This window comes from Oncorhynchus nerka, linkage group LG3 (assembly GCF_034236695.1).
Source record: "Oncorhynchus nerka isolate Pitt River linkage group LG3, Oner_Uvic_2.0, whole genome shotgun sequence".
NCBI lineage: Eukaryota > Metazoa > Chordata > Actinopteri > Salmoniformes > Salmonidae > Oncorhynchus > Oncorhynchus nerka.
The window spans coordinates 24699852-24720854 of NC_088398.1; the positions used below are offsets into that span (position 1 = coordinate 24699852).

At 43.8% G+C, this 21003-nt stretch overlaps 1 protein-coding gene across 1 annotated transcript in view; it reads right to left on the bottom strand.

Moving 5' to 3' along the window:
* The window catches only part of LOC135563002 (zinc finger CCCH domain-containing protein 13-like), a gene marked incomplete at its 3' end in the record, with an annotated part of 36146 nt that overhangs the window by 2631 nt on the left and 12512 nt on the right, over positions 1 to 21003 (bottom strand). The window contains exon 6 of the mRNA XM_065005589.1: positions 17571 to 17767. Coding sequence (XP_064861661.1) covers positions 17571 to 17767 — 197 coding nt within the window. The remainder of the gene's footprint in view (positions 1 to 17570; positions 17768 to 21003) is intronic.

Genomic DNA, 21003 nt, shown 5'->3' on the forward strand with positions numbered 1-21003 from the left:
CACATTAAGACAGTCACACGTCCACATCAACTCCAAACTCTAAGTGACTCTGACACAACTTCCATGAATGTGTGACTGTCCGAATATGGACAACGTGGAAGGGAAGGAAGAGGGTATGGTGTCCATATTAGGACAGTCACACATTCATGGATCCTATCCTTCCGTGTTGTCCACGTGGTAACACATTTATCGGAAAGACAGACACATTTTTAGTCATGCTTGTTTGAAGATATCGTTATAATCTGGGTAACACCTCAGGTGGAATTGAACCTGGAAATATGTGAGGCGGTAGAGATATAAGTGTTGCTGATCCTACGCCACCCCAGGTTTAAACAAGAGCATCGGGAGCTCTGCCTAACTTACATACGGTTTCTTCAAGTTTGGGTTGAGTGGCAAAATAAAGAAGTAACTAAATGTTTTGGTCATATCTGTGACAATACATCAAACATTGTACTGGAACTCATTTTGTCTTAACTATTGTGTCCAATCTAGCATGAAAAACATATTGATGATTTAGTAGTTACATATGAGTCAACCAAATTGTATCGTACTCCTCTAGAATATGAATTAGCCTTTTTTTCATCCATTTGATGTAGATTCTGCCCAAAGTGTTTTACAATATCTAGATAAGAGACTATGTACTGCAGATGAGCGGTAGGCTATTGAATGGGCTCTGGAGCCAACCCGGCAACGATTCATAAGTTACTGACTCCCTCCTCCACTCTTAAGTCTCCACTGGTGTGCTGCTTAGTTAGCTAACTCTTGTAACTCTCCTCCCAGCAGAGTACCAGTATGAGTGTGAGTACCAGTCCCTGCCATAACCGAGCTAACGGAGCAAATTACACTCAAATGAGCTATGATCTCCAACATATCTGCTGGAGGCGGGGGGGCAAGGCGGAGGAGGGGAGGAGATGGGGGGGTGATTATCCCCTAATTAACACTGATACCTCCCCCATGGACAATGTCCCCTCTGATCAGTGGGCTGGCACGTCTTAATGTTAGGTGCTAACTGCCTTCCTCACATATGTCAGACCTCGTTAAGGGCTCTCCACTATGCCTGTAATGTTCTCCTGTTTAATGGCTTGTAAAATATGGTTAACAGTCACAATTTGGCTTTTCTCTCTTCTCTGTCTTTCTTCTCTGCCTACCCATTGTGAGATGACAGATATGGTATGATCGAGGACTTAGGGGAGACGTAATAGCGGGTGGATGTGGATGTAGAGGTGGATATACAGAGAGCATGAAAGGGATTGGCCCTGGGAGGCTGTAGGATCTACCAGTCAAAGGCTCTGTTTGGCAGGGGTTGCTGTGTTTGACAGTGGAGTACATTTTTTGCTAATGTGCAGTCGGGTTTTGCATATGTTAACAACCGGCTCAAAACAGTTGTAGCAAAATTTGAAATTGTGTTTTTTACATGATATGAAAGTAGAGACTCGGAGCTACAAAATGGTATATCATACACTGCATTTGAGGAACAATAGGAAAGTAATTATGCTTTAAAAGTTGTAATCTCACTTTTGAGAAAATGGCCTTTGAATGTTTTGGTACCTACCGGAGAGCTTTCCTTTGTCTACACCCATTCAGCATTGTTCACACCCTCTTAAACCAGCCCCACCCATCTCTTAAACCACCCATGTGCTAAACAGTGAGTAGTGTAGTAAAGATTCAGACTGAAAGTGGTAAAAGTAGTAGCCAATAAGGAAAAATTCCAGGTAAACAGAGTGTCCAGATGAAAATATTTTACAAATATTAGATGACGCTTACCCAGACACACTTGTCTAAATTGATGGGTCATGTGAAAGAAATGCTATAATCCCCAGCCACGAGTGGATGGGTCTCTACAGAAGGTGTAAGCGGTACAGCCAAATGTTTACTTGCATAGTAACAATATCATAAATAGATAGAGTCAATATAAATAAAATAATATACAGTATGTACACAAACAATATGAATAACGATATCAGTGATAGATGAGGTAGTTATATGCATACAATCAGGGGTAAAGTAGCTGAGCAGCAGGATAAATAATAAATAGTAGCAGCAACGTATGGCGTGTGTGTTAGGAGAGAGTCATGTGAATAGAGGCACTGCAAATAGTGCTGATGACTGGTCCTTCCAAACCACACATGAACAAGGGAATCTATATTCGGGGAGTCTGTTTCTGTCCTGTCCTTGACTTTGGTGCAGGGCATGTGATGTCCATAGCCTTTTCGTCGCAAAACTCCATGATCTTCTCAAAAACATGTGTTTGTCTAGCTGTGTCCAGTCCAGGTGCTACTTGTACAGGTAGACCATCTATGGGAGGAAGGATGTCAGCGTTGCGCAGCAGCTGAAACCTGGTCCCGATTGAGTCTGAACGATCCTTGGTGACAACAAGAACAGGTTCCAGAGCATCGAAGCTGTAAAACAGGAAATAACAAAAACAATTGAGATGTTGCAACCTTACACAACATCAATTCACCTCCCAATTTTAGAAAAGAACAATAACCTCATACAATGCAATGCAAATGATATTCACCTGACATGCTGGTACTGCTTGAACTGTGGCAGTGGCCTGAAGTACAGAGTCAGGTGTTGTTGCCAGCCATAGCTTTCCCCCAGCACCGTACCATCCTCCAGTCCAACCAGCTGTGGGATGTTGACCCTGTCCCAATACTGTCCTTCACAACAGAGTACTAGCATCCTCCAGTCCAACCAGCTGTGGGATGTTGACCCTGTCCCAATACTGTCCTTCACAACAGAGTACTAGCAATTCTAACCGATTGTCATAGCTAGCTAAACTTGACTCTTACCTGTATACATGGATGAACGCATCACGGCAGACTGAAACCCCTTTCATTAAATAAGACGTCCTGTGTCGTTTCTGTTTTGTTGGAAAAGCTTGCTTGGCCAGTTGTCAAGTCACTCTGGTTCACACCGACCGCGTGCAATGCCATAGGAATCATCTTAAGCTTTAACCACCACCCAAACGCCGACCATTTCACTCGCCCTAGCAGAGCTGGTTAGGCTGTTTTCATGTTAACCAGAGCGTTGGTGACTGTAACAATTTAATTATTTTTTTGCAGATGTTTACTGACACCGGCCATATTCAACCGGTGTTGAGCTTTTGCAAATTCCTCAATTATTCTGAGCTCTGGCACACTCAGATGAGAGCGCTCTGAAACAGTTGTCTTGAAATGGATACTTGCATAGCTGAGTCTTTTGTGCAGTTTTACTACGTGATGCCTTTTAAAAGAAAGCAGCATTCAAACCGACCAGCTCAAATAGACAGTAGCGTGCTTTAAGGCAGACCAGTCAAAGCTCATCTCTCGGCATGTCCAGCCCACTCATGATCTCAGCCAATCATGGGTAACAGGAAGGTTGCTGGCTTTTTCTCTGGCTTAACCAACTAGTCTCGTAATTTAACCATTTTATTCGTATTTACAGATGGCATACACGTTTGTTATTAAGGCGCATGAAAGTTTACATGTTCGAGAAGGCATTTTTGCCCAACATTAGACATTTTCATTGAATCTAACGATGATCAGAATTCATATAAAGAAAGTAACATTTTCCCCAAACCTTCATTTCACCATTGATTAGCTGTGTCTAAGAAGTCTATTAAATGGTAGAAGTAAGTTCATTCTGGCATTAGTACTGATCACACTAAAAGCAACATGCAATGAAATGCTTGATATGTGGTGAAAACACTGTGTATGAATTATCCTACTGTCAAGAGTGTGTTCTCTCTCTCTCGCTCTCTCTCCCTCCTCTTCCCTAATCTCACTCTCCAATGCATCCACTGTATGCTGCATTGTGAAAAAAGCAAACAAGATTATTTTTGATTTTCTGTTCGCCCGCTCACTCCACACACTTCGGCACAGTACATTTGGCCCACCCCTCTCTCCCCCGACCCTCTTGATTGAGGGCTAATGAAAAAGCTGTCCTGAGCGCCGCTCCCCTCCCTGTATCCATTAGGAATAATTAGACGGGAACAATTTTGATGCCTGTAACCTCGGCGAGTGTGGCTAATGGCGTTATAAATTGCTCCTTGTCCTGGGCCCTGCTAGCGTTGTCGCGGCGCTAGCGAGGAGGGCGAGACGCTTAATTCAAAAGCACTCTGTCAACAGCGCTGATTTGTGTGTTTAATGAGAGCGTTTAAAACAACAGCAGCGGCTCATGCATCCTAATGGCGGCGGCAGGAGTAGGTTCGATAAAGAGGCTTGTCCGTCGTAATTAGCGGCGACAAACATCCGGGATTAAGAGAAGGGGGCCTGCAGCCGCCGCACTGCACTCAAACGGGCCCCTGTTGCTACTGTCAGAGACTGCCTCTCTCTCTGACTGACTCTCTCGCCTTCCTTCTGTAATTTTCACTCTCGCTCTCTCAATTCAATTCAAAGGTGCTTTATTGGCAAAGCAAGTTAAATATACAATAATCAAAAGTGAGAAGAAACAAATTTAACAACATCAACAAAAAACTGTTAGAAATTAACAGTATTCATTGCACTCAAAAATGTTTCAGAAAGATAAAGACATTTCAAGTGTTATATTATCAGCTATGTACAGTGTTTTTTTTAGCAATGTGCAAATAGTTGTAGTGTGAATAGTGGGGGAAGATAAATAAACAGATAAATATTGGTGGTGTTTACAATGTTTTTTTGTGTTCCACTGGTTGCCCTTTTCTCATGGCAAGTATTTCTGTTGTGATGGCACGTTGTTGTATTTCTCCCAACATATATGGGAGTTTATCAATGTTTGATTTGTTTTCAAATTCTTTGTGGGTCTATGTGATCTGTGGGAAATCTCTCTCTCTCTTACTTTCTCTCCCTCTCGCAGTACTCTGTTCCTCCCTCTCCATTCCCAGTCTCCTTTGTTCTCTCTTAGTACCTTTCAAACTAACCCCCCCCCTCTCTCTTTCTTTCTCAGTGTATCTACCCCTAGATTTCTCTACCTTTATTTTGTCTAGTTTCTCTCCCCCCTCTTTCTTTACATGCCTCTAATGTCTCATCTTGCGTTTCTTGCTTAAGTTATTTTTTGCTCTTTCTCTCTGTTCCCCCTACAGCTCTAACAGTGGGACAATAAGGTCAGATGGGTAATAAGCCCACAGGCTGAAGACTAGCTTTGTGTGTGTGTGTGTGTGTGTGTGTGTGTGTGTGTGTGTGTGTGTGTGTGTGTGTGTGTGTGTGCGTGTGACATAGGCGTGAAAGAGCGAGCTGGCACTGACAGATGTCCCCTCATGTTACCAATGGAAAGAGTGACCAAGTATTTATGAGACAATCTCTGATTGAGACCAGGGTCATATTCATTAACTCTTTTGGGATAGGGGCAGCATTTTCACTTTTGGATGAATAGCGTGCCCAGAGTGAACTGCCTCCTATTCTGTCCTATGCTAATATATGCATATTATTATTAGTATTGGATAGAAAACACTGACGTTTTCTAAAACTGTTTGAATGATGTCTGTGAGTATAACAGAACTCATATGGCAGGCAAAAACCTGAGAAAAATCCAACCAGGAAGTGGGAAATCTGAGGTTTGTAGTTTTTCAAAGCTTGGCCTACCGAATACACAGTGTCTATGGAGTCAAGTTGCACTTCCTATGGCTTCCACTAGATGTCAACCGTCTTTAGAAACTTGAATGAGGATTCTACTATAAAGGAGGGGCTCATGAGACCTGTTTGAGTCAGTGGTCTGGCCGAGTGTCTCAGGCTCGTGACGCGCGCTCCCGACAGAGTTAGCTCTCATTCCATGGCTTTTCTTCAGACATAGGAATTCTCCGGTTGGAACATTATTGATGTTCTATGTTAAAAACATCCTAAAGATTGATTCCATACATCGTTTGACTTGTTTCTACGACCTGTAATGGAACTTTTCGAGTTTTTGTCTGGATGAAGTGCTTGCGCCTCATGAAGATGGATTACTGTGCTGAACACGCTAACAACAAGTGGCTATTTGGACATAAATGATGGACTTTATGGAACAAATCAGTCATTTATTGTCGAACTTTGATTCCTGAGAGTGCCTTCTGATGAAGATCATCAAAGGTAAGTGAACATTTATAGTGTTATTTCTAACTTCTGTTGACTCCAAAATGGCGGATATTTCTCTGGCTGGATTGGGCTCTGAGCGCTTTTTTCTCTGGCTGGATTGGGCCCTGAGCGTTTTTTTGAAATCTGACACAGCGGTTGCATTAAGGAGAATCTATCTTTAATTCTGTGAATAACAATTGTTTCTTTTATCAATGTTTATTATGAGTATTTCTGCAAAATCACCGGATGTTTTGGAATCAAAATATTACTCCGTCAATATAAACTGAGATTTTGGGATATAAATATGCACATTATCTTACAAAACATACATGTACTGTGTAACATGATGTCCTATGAGTGTCATCTGATGAAGATTAAGGGTTAGTGATTCATTTTATCTATACTTCTGCTTTTTATGACTCCTATCTTTGGCTGGAAAAATGCCTGTGTTTTTTTGACTTGGCGGTGATCTAACTTAATCATATGTTGTGCTTTCGCTGTAAAGCATTTTTGAAATCAGACACGATGGGTAGATTAACAAGAAGTGTATCTTTCATTTGCTGTATTGGACTTGTTAATGTGTGAAAGTTACATATTTTAAAAAAAAAAACATTTTTGAATTTTGCTCGCTGCCTTTTCAGCAGAATGTTGTCGAGGGGTTCCGCTAGACTAACAACAGAAAACATTTAAAAAATGAAAATGAGCATTGGATAAGTCCAGGTAGTCCCTCCCTGTTTCATTCCGTCGTCTTCCGTTTGGTACCGAATGAAAGCAACCCTGCACAGAGGACAAGCACAGTAATCAGCCAAACACATTGTAAAGGCTGGATAAAGGAATATAAACTTTTATCCTTTAGAGCATGGTATGCTAAGGAGGCTGTAATATGTTTTAATCAGCTCTGTTGTGCTGAGATCCTCTCAGAGACTGTGGATTTATCCCGAATGAAACCCTATTAACTTTATAGTGCACCACTTTTGACCAGAGCGTTATGGGTCCTGGTCAAAAGTAGTGCACAACATAGGGAATAGGGTGACATTTGGGATACAGCCTCTGTCTCCGTAATGGATGGAAAAGGAGAGAGTGACAAAGCCAGACTGTGCATTTTAAAAGGTGTTCAATTCACTCGTAAATGCATGCTGACAAGATTAATTGAGCATTGCAAATGGTAAACTCTGAACCCACACACACAAGAAAGGACAAATACAGACAGATGCATACGCAGACACACACACACACACACACACACACATGCACACACAGACATAGACAGTGGAGCATACACACACATATAAACTCACAAACAAGCACACACACCCCTCCTCTGGCTCTTCCCTGGACCCACTTCCACGTGTCCTGCACTGCACAAATTACTTGATGGGCAGTTAAATGTAGGGGTCGGGGGTTAAATGAACACCGTTGTTTATGAGGATGCGGTGTGAATCCATTTGCATTCTAATATTCCCCCCTTTTCCGAAAGGAGGGGAAGGGAGAGGTGGCGAGGCTAGGGCTGGTGGACGGCTTGTTTTAAAATCCCATTATCAAGTTATTTATGGAATTCACAGCCTGACAACCCCTTTGACCTTGTTTTGTTAAACATGAACCAGACACAATTCCCGCACGCTGCAACGCCTATTAGCTTTTGTTTTCAATAGCCTTAAAATGTCACCAACTTCAATCACCCCTTGGGCGGCTCCCTGCTTGTGTGCTTGGCCCCATCAAATAGACGCATGGCACACATACATGCATGTGCACGCAGGCGCGTACACACACACACACACACACACACACACACACACACACACACACACACACACTCCATTTCTTACCCAAAACAGATCAGCACCACACCAGCCAGACACCATCCCCTAGACTCCAACCCATTTGTCTCTGTCTGTGTCTGTGTCTGTGTTTGTTTGTGATTTAACCGGCCACGGCTGAGTCTCCGCAGCTAGTCTTAGGCTGGCTGAGCCATGCAAATTCTGACCCTCTCTTTAGCCTAATTCTCTTGTTTAAACATGTGCTGCTCATCCCTTCCCTTAGCCACTAGTGCACCACACACACACACACACACACACACACACAGTATCTGTCCACTTATTACTAATAAACGTACCAGAGGAGTATTGTAAATAAATACTGTATACTCCTATGCCTCCGATGAGAGATGCAGGGTGGAGAGATGTTCTGTTGCGGAGGTAGAGGAGGCAGAGGTTTGCAAGGTTGTATGCAAAGTTTGGTTTCACCTTGCAGGGGAGGGAGAGTGAGTGTGGGTAATAACACAATAAATATTCCCTCACTCGCTGACCCGCATTTGCACATGTTAGTGGGCGCTGCACTCTCATTGGCCGAGAGGCGTGCTGCTGTGGAGGTCGGCCATTCAGGGAGAGGTGTAAACATCCCCTGACCACGGTGATCGCCACAGCGCCAGCCATCGTTATTACGGAGGCCAAGCAGAAACAGGCCCATGCTTGTTATTAGCAATACTGAACGACGAATGAGCGAGATCACAAAGTACATAAACCAGCATAGGGACGGTAAAGGTACAAAAATGCTTGTTTATACATTCATACAGTGCATTTGGAAAGTAGTCATACCCCTTGACTTTTTCCACATTTTGTAACGTTACAGCCTTATACTAAAATTGATTAAATACAAATGTTTCCTCGTCAATCTACACAAAATAGCCCATAATGACAAAGCGAAAACAGGTTTTTAGAATTTCTTGCACATTTAACATTTTTAAACAGAAATACCTTATTTACATAAGTGTTCAGACCCTTTGCTATGACACTCGAAATTGAGCTCAGGTGTATTCTGTTTCCATTGATCATCCTTGAGATGTTTCGACAATTTGATTGGTGTCCACCTGTGGTTAATTCATTTGATTGGACATGATTTGGAAAGGCCCACACCTGTCTATTTAAGGTCCCACAGTTGACAGTGCATGTCAGATCAAAAACCAAGCCATGAGGTTGATGGAATTGTCTAGAGCTCCGAGGCAGGATTGTGTCAAGCCACAGATCTGATGAAGGGTACCAAAAAATGTCTCAGTATTGAAGGTCCCCAAGAACAAAGTGGCCTCCATCATTCTTAAATTGAAGAATTTGGAACCACCAAGACTCTTCCTAGCGCTGGCTGTGCGGCCAAACTGAGCAATCGGGGGAGATGGGTCTTGGTCAGGGAGGCCTGAATGCCAAGCATCACGCCTGGAGGAAACCTGGCACCATCCCAACGGTGAAGCATGGTGGTGGCAGCACCATGGTGGGGCACTCACAGATAGTATCTTTGCAGTTTTGGAAACGTCAGAGTTTTTTCTTTCCAAAGCTGTCAATTACATGCATAGTCGAGCATCTTTTCGTGACAAAATATCTTGATTAAAACGGGAACGTTTTTTATCCAAAAATTAAAAGAGCGCCCCCTATCTCGAAGAAGTTAAAGTTGGTTGCCAACCTCAATTTAATAAGGAATCTGTTTAGGAACATTGTCATGCGGGAAGAGGACTGACGATGTTCCTAATATGGATTCCGTATATATGACTGAAAACATACACGCTCCCTGCATCTAGAAATATTGTAGGCCTATGTCCACTGATCTGATGTGCAAGAGATTAGATACAATATGTGTTTATCTTATTTTGGCAGTGTCTTATATCAGATAATGGGGATATAACTAAGGGTGTTCCCCTCATAGAAACACACATACACAGTCCCAGTAGTCTCAGCCATACATCACCATCCCTAGAGGGGCGAGGAGAGAGAGGGCTCCCATCATGTTTATATATGACAGGGATCAGCATATTATGATGCAGGTGCTTATCGACCCACGATGCTGATCTGATTTTTCTTTCTGTGCTGAAGCCACATCGCTTGACAAAGCCAGACGAGACAGGGAGTCGTGGCGACGTCCTGGCAATGCGCCGTGTCAGCAGTCCCCGGCTTCACTTGTCCCTGTCTGTCATCTGTCTTGTTTTCTTTTTTTTTCCTTTTCATGTTTTTTTTAGCAAGGGCAGTTTTTGTGCCGTTGATACAGAAATGCACACACACCGCAACATGTGGCACGCCTGGTTGTCAGTGCCTCAGGACAGCCTCTGATCTGTACAGAGGGTGAAGTGTCAAGCAGTGCACTGGGCCCTTTCCAAAGAGGGCGATGAGAGAAAAGAGGAAGACGGATGGAGAGGTTGATTGATAAGGCCAAAGACAATGAGCATCATTCTATAATTGTTCAGAACTAACATGATTATTCTTCATCCCTACACACATATCGTCTCCAACGGTCTCTGGTTCTCTATGGCACAATTAAGATTAATATTATTGCCTACATTTTCTAGGGTAATGCATTCATTTTCAAACAATATGATCTAAAGGAGACTAAAAGAGATAACAGGTACTTGTAAGTTTTATGAGCAGGGCTTCCTATTTCACAAGTGCCTTGTGGAAGAAAACATAAGACCAGACTAAGAGCAATGTTAAATGACAGACTATAACCCTTCACAATACCCCATAACACTTCGTACTCGGGTAAAAAAGTACATTTCTTTGCCACATTTTTTTCAGTATTAATTTATTGCGTTATTGCATGTTCTGGGGAAAACATTTCTGTAAAGACTGTTCTTTTCACTTCAAATCAAGTCATTTCAAATCAAATCAAATCGTTACATGTCACATGCTTACTTTACAACCCCTTAACCAACAATGCAGAGTTTAAAAAAAGTTAAACAATATTTTCACAAAAAATAATCATTGCAAATGTCATAAACCAAAGAAACCAGCGTGACATATGTAGTGTTGCCTAGCTTTACTACATGGGGGCGGCCGGTCAGGAAGTCCAGGATCCAGTTGCAGAGGGCGATGTTTAGTCCCAGGGTCCTTAGCTTAGTGATGAGCTTTGAGGGCACTATGGTGTTGAACGCTGAGCTGTAGTCAACAAACAGTATTCTCACGTAGGTGTTCCTTTTGTCCATGTGGGAAAGGGCAGTGTGAAGTGCAATAGTGATTGTGTCATCTGTGGATCTGTTGGGGCGGTGTGCAAATTGAAATGGGTATAGGGTTTCTGGGATGATGATGTTGACTTGAGCCAAGACCAGCCTTTCAACTTCATGGTTTTTGACGTGGGTGCTACGTGGCGGTTGTCATTTTGGCAAGCTACCTTGACATTCTTGGGCACAAGGACTATGATGGTCTGCTTGACACATGTAGGTATTAGACTCAGTCAGGGAGAGGTTGAAAACGTCAGTGAAGACACTTGCCAGTTGGTCAGCGCATGCTCTGAATTCTCATCCTGGTAATCCATCTGGCCCTGCGGCCTTGAGAATGTTGACCTGTTTAAAGGTCTTACTCACATCGGCTATGGAGAGCGTGATCACACAGTCGTCCGGAAGAGCTGGTGCTCTCATGCATGATTAAGTGTTTTTTTGCCTCGAAGCGAGCATAGAAGTAGCTCATCTGGTAGGCTCGTGTCACTGGGCAGCTCGCTGCTGGGTTTCCGTTTGTAATCCATAATACTTTGCAAGCCCTGCCACCTCCAACGAGCATCAGAGCCAGTGAAGAAGGATTTAATCTTAGTCCTGTATTGACACTTTGCCTGTTTGATGTATCATCAATTTCTTATAAGAGCCCGCTAGTATCCCGCTCCTTGAAAGTGGCGGCTCTAGCCTTTAGCTCTGTGTGGATGTTGCCTGTAATCCATGGCTTCTGCTTGGAGTATGTATGTACGGTCACTGTGGGGACGACGTTGTCGATGGACTTTTAGATGGAGCCGCTGACTGATGTGGTATACTCCTCAATGCCATTGGATGAATCCCAGAACATTTTCCAGTCTGTGCTAGCAAAACAGTCCTGTAGCTTAGCATCTGCGTCATCCGACCACTACCCTATTGTGCGAGTCACTGGTATGTCCTGCTTGAATCAGGAGATTATAATTATGTACACATCTCTAGAGTTTTTTTCCTCTTGTTGCATACAGTATATATATATATATATATATATATATATATATATATATATATATACACAGTAACAGTCAAAAGTTGGGACACATCTACTCATTCCAGGGTTTTTCCTTATTTTTTGTATTTTCACCATTGCAGAATAATAGTGAAGACATCAAAATGAGGAAATAACACACATGGAATCATGTAGTAACCAAAAAAGTGTTAAACACATCAAAATATATTTTATATTAGAGATTCTTCAAAGTAGCCACCCTTTGCCTTGATGACAGCTTTGCACACTCTTGGCATTATCTCGACCAGCTTCATGAGGTAGTCACCTGGAATGCATTTCAATTAACATAGTTTTGATGTCTTCACTATTATTCTGCAAAGTAGAAAATACTAAAAATAAAGAAAAATCCTTGAATGAGTAGGTGTGTCCAAACTTTTGACTGGTACTGTATATATCCTTGTAATTGTGTTATTTTATTCTTTTACTATTTTATTTGGATCTATTTTGAATTTTCATACTTTTTAACTGCATTGTTGGGGAAGTGCTCATATGTAAGCATTTTATGGGTAAAGTCCACACTTGTATTCAGCACGTGACAAATACCATTTTATTGGATTAAACACACATTCACTCACTCGCACACATACACACACACACACACACACACACACACACACACACACACACACACGCGCGCGCGCGCGCGCACGCACGCACGTCTCCTGGTGTTTTTCCCAGATACTTTGGGACACGACTGCTCCTCCTCCACCGCATTCCAGCTCTGTTTACACCCCACAACCCCAAAACAGGGTTAGTCCAAGAGCCTCTGGGAGAACCACTACCACCCCTCTACTCTTGATCCTCCACCCCCATCATAGCACCCTCTCCGGGGATGGGGGGTTGATAGCACTACCCTGTGTGGTGTTGGCCCCAGGCAGCACAAGGTGACATCAAACACTTTCTTATTTTGATTACTTATTTAAATATTTGTTGTGGTGTGTATGTGTGTGTGTCATTGTTCCGTGTGTGTGTCCTCAAATGCCACCACAGCCTGTTCTGTAACATCCTCTATCATTCCCTCAAGGCGAGAGAGGAGCACAGGGCCCCAACTCTTGGGGCCTCACAGGGCCTCGCGGGGCCCCTCTACAACAGACGCCACTGTGTTCAAAGGAGGTACGTTCCTCCTCTAACCGCCATCTTGATGTCCCTATCCACATATGTGCACAAAGACACTTAAACAGGGGCATGTTTATAGACTCTGTCACCTAACTCACACTCCATATCTGTTACAAGCATGCACATGCCACACACACTCAGTCAAAAATGTTGTACGTACACGCTCCTATGCAACACCCACTAGACACACATTCTCACTCATCACACGCAAATATTGAAAAGAAGAAAATGTTTGGAGCCCATTCATGTGTTAGAGCAAACACACACGCACGCGCACACACGCACAGATCATTATTTCCCAGTTACAGCGCCCCTGGTGCATGTGTCAGGGGGTTTGAGTGAGCATCTCCCACAGTTCCTTCATCACAACCTTGTTTCCTTTACTTCTCTGCCCTGTATAACTCTTCTTCCAATGGCCACTTCCCCAGTTTACTTACACCAGGCACTCTACTCTTCAGAGAGCCAGAGACAAGCAGCTCTCTACCTACTTACTTGTGATGAATCGCGTCACACTGGCCTGAGTGGGCCTGGTTGAAAAATGGACCTGCTAAAGCGGGCGGACACAACACACCGTATTGGAAAGTCCCCCGTCTCGCCTCGCCCCAAAATTTATATCTTCTGCGCTGTCCTCCAAAGTGCATTAAGCACCGAAGAGTCATTAGTACAAATGGGTCTGTGGGTACTGTGATAGAGGAAGGAGGGGGTACAGGGGAGGCAGGGAAGGGGGGTGCATATGGCTGTCCTACGGGGAGGCCTGCTACTTTGAGCACATATACCCAAACCTCCTAGCATGGTACCCTTCCCATCCCTCATCCCACCCACCCAGCCTCCACCACTCGCCATTCCCGTGGAGAAGATGGGGTACGCCCCTCCTTCTAGCCCCTATAGCCTTCACGCTCCTCTCCAGCGGAGATGCAGGGTGGAGGGAAGTGCATCCAAATGTAATAATGTATCAGAGAGAGAGGGAGATCTGTTCCCCACCAGCTCTGACCCAGACGGATCCTAGCCTCTCCATTATTTAACATTTACCCACACCTTCCAGCTCATTTCTAGCTCAATATTTAATAGTGGGAAAGGGGGGCGTTATGTCGAAAAATCCCCCCTTGATTTTCTCTTATTTTGCATTTTCGCCTAATAAAAATCCCATGCATGAATAGTAAGGTCTTTGGATGTGTGTGTGTGTGTGTGTGTGTGTGTGTATGAGAGAGAGTGAGGGCGAGAGGGGTGAAGATGGAGAGAAAGGCAAGGAGACGGGAGGAAAGACAGACGATATTTCACAGGCTTACACACACGTACACACACACACTCATCAAAGTTCACACATCTTAGTTCATTACACATGCTACCCACACAGACTGTGCACTCCAACCCCCCCTCCCCTTCCTCCCTTGAACCACCCCCTAACTCTTTTGTTCTCGGGGATTACGTGTGTGTGTGAGTGCAGCCAGGGGAGGTGTTTGTGGTGAGGGCGAGGGTTGGGTTGGGGATAGGAGGAGTTGGGGGGGTCTGGTGAGGGATGATGTGGTAGGGGGCCATTGGCAAGGAGAGAAAGTCTGAGACCTGGCAAAGTGCTGGCCCGTTTTGTAAACATGGAATGGTTGCCAAGGCTTACTCGCTCACAAAACACACACACACACCCAAACTCTTTTGATCTCTCTCGCTCTACAGCAACAAGATGCCAAAGCACAGGGATGTCCCGCAAACAAGCAAGGTGACTGAGTAGTACTATTTGCTTTAGGCCTCATACATGTTTATTCATTTATCTAGGCAAGTCAGTTAAGAACAAATTCTTATTTACAGTGACAGCCTAGCAGGGAACAGAACTGCCTCGTTCAGGGGGAGAATTAAAGATTTTTACCTTGTCAGCTCTGGGATTCGATCCAGCAACCTTTCGCTTACTGGCCCAACTCTAACCACTAGGCTACCTGACACCCAATGCTTGAGGGCCTATATTAAAAACTGGACCCAAAGAAAACCAAGACTTGTCCGACTTTGTCTCTTAGAAAACATGGCCATACCACAGTGAAAACCCACTGTCCATTTATGTACAAGCAAAACCATTATTACCAAATGCTATAATACTGTTCTAATATTTATCCAGCACATTACCATGTATGTGGTCTCATCCTCATTAATGTATTCATTTTTACAGGCTTTTGCTTATCTAATATAACCAACAATAGCAAAACAAACTAAACAATTAATGAAGGTGTGTATGAGTTTCTTGATGAGTCAGTGGGGGTGTGTGTACATGTTTGTGTGTGTGTGTGTGTGTGTGTGTGTTTCTGTGCTTGTGTGTGCAGTGCAAGGTGGTTAACAGGTTGGAACACAGTATCAGTTCTATGCCAGACATCACAGGAATGGGCAATTATTTGCACCTATTTGGAGTTTAACTCCTGGTGCCAAGCAATCATCCATTTTCAATTAAATATTTATCACACTTTCAATTGCCTGTTGATTTGAAGTAATGTATCATTAATGATCTATTTGGGGGAGAAACTGTTTGTGTACTTGTATGTGTGTGTGTGTGTGTGTGTGTGTGCTCATCCTTCCGTGCTGTGTGTGTGTCTGCATGCGCATGTGTGTGTGTGTTCATGCCAGCATGTGTGTGTATGAGTGCACGTGCAGTTGCTTTAATCAAACACCACAGTGACACGAGAAGCAGAAGCTGGCTGGCGACCAATGGCTCTTAACCCGACAGCTATGTCAAGTTCATGAATCATTTGTTGCAATGGAGGAGAGCGATGGAAGGACGGGGGGGGGGAGAAATCGTCTCTTTACATGCAAATGCTGGCCCTGGTTTGTCAGGGCTCACCCCTTGTCCCCAGGACAACAGAAGGACAGGAGAGACTGGTTCCTAGCTGCCTCCTGGAACCCAGCCACCAGGGCTGTAAATTATGCCTGAGCACCTTGAGAGGGCTTGGCAGCAAGTGAAACACAAATACGCACACACACACACTCTCTCTCTCTCTCTCTCTCTCTCTAACACACACACACACACAGTCTACTTTGCTTGCTCTCTCCCTCACCCTTTCTCTTGTTCTCTCTCTCAGTCTCTGTCTCCTCTTCCTACCTCCCCTCTCCCTCCCCCTATCTCTCTCTTAGTCTCTGTCTCCTCTTCCTACCTCCCCTCTCCCTATCTCTCTCTCTTAGTCTCTGTCTCCTCTTCCTACCTCCCCTCTCCCCATCTCTCTCTCTTAGTCTCTGTCTCCTCTTCCTACCTCCCCTCTCCCTCTCTCTCTCTCTTAGTCTCTGTCTCCTCTTCCTACCTCCCCTCTCCCTCCCCCTCTCTATTAGTCTCTGTCTCCTCTTCCTACCTCCCCTCTCCCTCCCCCTCTCTATCTCTCTCTCTTAGTCTCTGTCTCCTCTTCCTACCTCCCCCTATCTCTCTCTTAGTCTCTGTCTCCTCTTCCTACCTCCCCTCTCCATCTCTCTCTCTTAGTCTCTCAGTCTCTGTCTCCTCTTCCTACCTCACCTCTCCCTCCTTGGTAGTGCTCCATAAATGGACAATATATCTGATTGTCACAAAGGCAAACAAATCTACAAAGGGAAAAAAATCCATCTAAAAATGAAACCCTAAGAGCATTGGTGAGAAATGTGGATTCATGTTTTTTACTCTGCCCCATTAACCTCCTCCCCAGCAGAGTCAAGGAATGTCAGTGTGGCCCTGCTGATTTTTTAATGCACTTCCTGTTGCACTTCCTGATTTGTTTACATTTGTTTCCATTCTGAGCATTTGTGTACAGTAGTAGTCTATTCGTTGCACTGTGTCGACAATAGGACAGCCACAATTGTGAAAGTTGAGTGTCAGAGTCCCTAATTTGGGCCACAGTGTAAGTCGGTATACCAGATCGGCCTAAAGCAAGGGACAGACAATGAATTCTCATGCACTCTCTCCTGATGCCATTAACTACAGTCAAACCCATGTTGGTCTGGTGAAGTTTACCTCCTTAGCTTGTAGCTGTAGCATGATGTACTACAGTATCCATAACGCTTTGTACAACATAGTCGTGTCCCTTTTCCTTTCCATTAAAGTACCTTTCTGCAACTCTATCCAATGATGTTACAGAGAGAGCTACATAATGTGAATACATTAAATCCTAATATGGACACCGTATGGTAGTGTGTTTCCGTAGCTAACTCTTTTCTGTAGCACCCATCCACAGTTACTTTGCCCTCTTCCCCTGATTTACTTTCTCTCTTTGTCCTTCCTCCTTTCTCCTTTCTAATCCCTCTTTCTCTTCACTTTCTCTTCACTTTCTGTCGTAAGCGTTAGGAAACGCACGTAGCATTATTGAGTGAAGAAGAAAAATCCATCCTAACAAAAGGAAACGGAAAGAGTGGACACGGCCGTTGACAGTGTGGTGAATCAGGCATGGACGCGGACGCTGGAAGGTACAGCAACCGCCCCTTCCCTCCTCACTCTCTCTAGGTCTCTACACACGGTCTCTCTTGCTCTCCTTCCTCTCTCTCTCTCTCTCTCTCTCTCTCTCTCTCTCTCTCTCTCTCTCTCTCTCTCTCTCTCTCTCTCTCTCTCTCTCTCTCTCTCTCTCTCTCTCTCTCTCTCTCTCTCTCTCTCTCTCTCTCTCTCTCTCTCTCTCTCTCTCTCTCTCTTTCTCTCCTGTTCTGCCTTTTCATCCTCTTCCGATGGAATCCATTTCACATAATTAAAGACTCTCAAATGAAATGGCCCCTCAGGAAAAGTGGCTTTCAGCAAGAGGAGAGGGGAAAGAGAGCAGGAGCGGGAGTGATTCAAGGAACCCTCCTACCCGGGGCCCACCCCAGGAGAAGGAGCGAGTGTCTGCTCTGGCCTCACGGCAGATCAATATCATCTCCGTTATTAATATCAAAAGCAGATTACTTTGTTTTGTGTCTGGCCAAGCGCCAAAGCCTAGCGAGAGAGCTAGCTCTGGCAGACAGCAGCCGTTCCCCTTGGCCATTTACCAGGACCATAATTTACTTTGGTGAGTTTTTAGGGTATTGTTTTGTCAGGGCCAATCAGGTCTGAGTAACAAATGATCCCGGCGGAGTGGTGGCTAGGCGGCCGTCCATAAGTGGCGCACGTGGCCAAATTCATTTCTGAAAGTTGCACGTCAATTACTCCCGTCCTTGACTGTGGGGAAGAGCTAAGGATCACTATGGGGATGGGGGACCGGTGGAAGGTGGTCGGAGGAGAGAGCATCCCCCCCTCCCCACACTCCCCCTTCCTCTCCCCGGGATGAGGTAACAACACAAACAACTGTCCCAGGGCCAGAATTAAACATGGCGCTACCTTTAATTGGCGCATTGAATTAGGGGACGACGTGCAGCAAGCCTCGCAGCGAGAAACGGAAAATGTTGACCACTTAAAGGAAGAGGGGGAATTGATTTTCCAGACGGACAGCAAGCTACAGCGTTTACCTCATACAGTGAGCTCACCCTGGGGAGTAAAAGGCTACACATTGTTAGACATGATAGCTACAGCTACCAATAAGGAAACCTTTGTTTTACTGGAATAGTCCTCAGGTCACGTTTAACACTTTTTTTTTACACTTTAGACCTACTGTATAGTGTATTTCTGGCTCAAATGCGCTTTCTTCGTGTATGGAACATACTGTAGTCTCACCAGAGTATGTAGACAATTCTTACATATAGGCTTTTTACTTTTATGTCACCTACACTGACACAATGGTTTATAGTTATGATGTATGATTTGACTTTTTCTTCGCAGTCTGATTTCTCAATTCTAATAAATTACGCCAGTGATTTTCAGTTAAAACATTGTCTGAGGTCCAAAAGTTACATGTTCATGTCTAACACAGCTGAGGATTTCTTAAGTGATGGTAATGCAGAGGTTGAAAAGAGTGTGACAGTCACAAATCTTCAGTTAGGGATATGGAGAGAGTGTGTTTTCTGTGCCAGCCTTGTGTCAATCTTATTGTGTTTGATGACCCCACTTATTACAAAGCTAATAAACGATGCAGCATGGGACTTCCACTTCATATCGCTGTCACTGTGTGTGTAAACACATGCAGATGTAGGATCTCAATTTGACCAGTATTGTCGCAGAAAAAAAAACAATCTTGCAGCAACTAGATTTAAATATTTAGTTCATAATGTTGCTTGATCGGTGGTTAGGCCATTAGCTAGGCAAAATTAGACTTCATGAAAAGCGCAATGCTGTTAATGATTGGTTATAGGTTATAGGTTATAATTATAGGTTATAATTATAGAATGCATGTTAAATAGATGTTTTGCTCTAGTCTTTTCTCCTTGAATACTCCATAATCCAGAGTGTCAGCTGAGAACTCCATTCCCTAAATCGTCACCAGATGGCACCGCGATTTGTTTGCTGGATTTCTCTAAGTAAGGGGGGGGGGGGTGAAGAATTAGCCATTTGCCATACGCAACCTATACGATGACCTTCAAGAAATTCCACAGTTGTCAACAGTGACACTCATATCACAGAGAATGATTCATGATGACCAGTGTCTATCCGGTTCAATATTTGAGAAAGGTGTCGTCGTAATTCAAACCAATCGTCTAGTTTTGATATGTACATTGAAAACGAATGGAAAGCCAGCTCATTACGGGGGAAACGGCACATGCTAAAGGCTAATAACGAATCTTTGTTGCAAGAGAAAAAGAAAAAGATGGACAGAATTAGTATTACCGTGAGGAATTGGAGATCTTGTTGTTCTATGTTCTGCGCTGTGATGTCTCCAAACTGAAACCTAGCCCAGGCTTGTAGAGTATCTGCTCACCTCAACAGACTACTAGCTAAGCAACCAACGACTGTGGAGTGCGAGTGTCCCCACAAGCTCGCCTGATGGACAGCATAACCAACCAGCTGATGAGTTTGAAGGCAGCAAAGCTAATGAATCGCTTCCCAGGTCACGTTTTCGTTTTGTGGAATCCTTCAAAAATCAGAGCACGTCGTGGCCTGTCAACTCTGTATATCCGTAATGAAGGCTTAATGCGTTATTTACATGTTTTATACTACTTATCAAACATTGCTTCCTGAAATTAATTATGTGATGTATTTGTTTTATTTTTAAGCCTAAATGGTGTGAAGGCCAACTCCTATCATCTATTGAACTAGACCCACTTATCTGTGCATTGTGTCGCAGTAGAAAGGTGGGAGGGGGGGGGGGGGGGGTTATTACACACCAACAGTCCTCCTTTCTTTTGCTCATTGCTCGTCTGTGGATAGTCTTTCTCACTCTAAAATGTGTAAAGAACATACATATAGCACTGTCCACAATTATCAGTATATTCTATCGCAGTATAATGGGTGCCACCATCGCACTGTTGTCCCTGTTATCACACCAGGAGAAAAAATGAAAACCATGCCTTTGTCTGAAGCCAAAAAAGACAGGAATTCAAAAGCTAATGTAGCCTATGCACTAACAAGGCTTTTCAGCATACCCAGCTTTGACACCTGCTAGAGTACTGTAGCTTAATTATACTCACATTGGATGGGTTGATTTGGATTCAAACCTTCCCGCAAACAGCCTAACACATACTCTTAGATTAGGTTAACCCCTTTAATGTACTTGGTAATGCTTTCTAGTCCAGGGCTCCTTAATGTAAGAGAACTTCAGAACACTTGTTGCCATCTGTGATTTGTTTTATCACAGTCTTCGGGAGCTTTATCGGATTCAGTAGGATTCAGGAAAAGTGAAATATCTGCATGTCTACACCCGACATGTCTAATACATAGGACTACTCAGATGGGAAATGGACGTTGACTGCTTTAGAACATGTTTTGTGTTCCTGCTATGAACTATTGAGTAATGCAACCCGATATTTGGGATTATGATAGAGTAAGACCGTTGTGCGCTTGTAACATTTACAAGGTATATTACTTAAAGGGTTTATCTGCAATTGCTATGTTT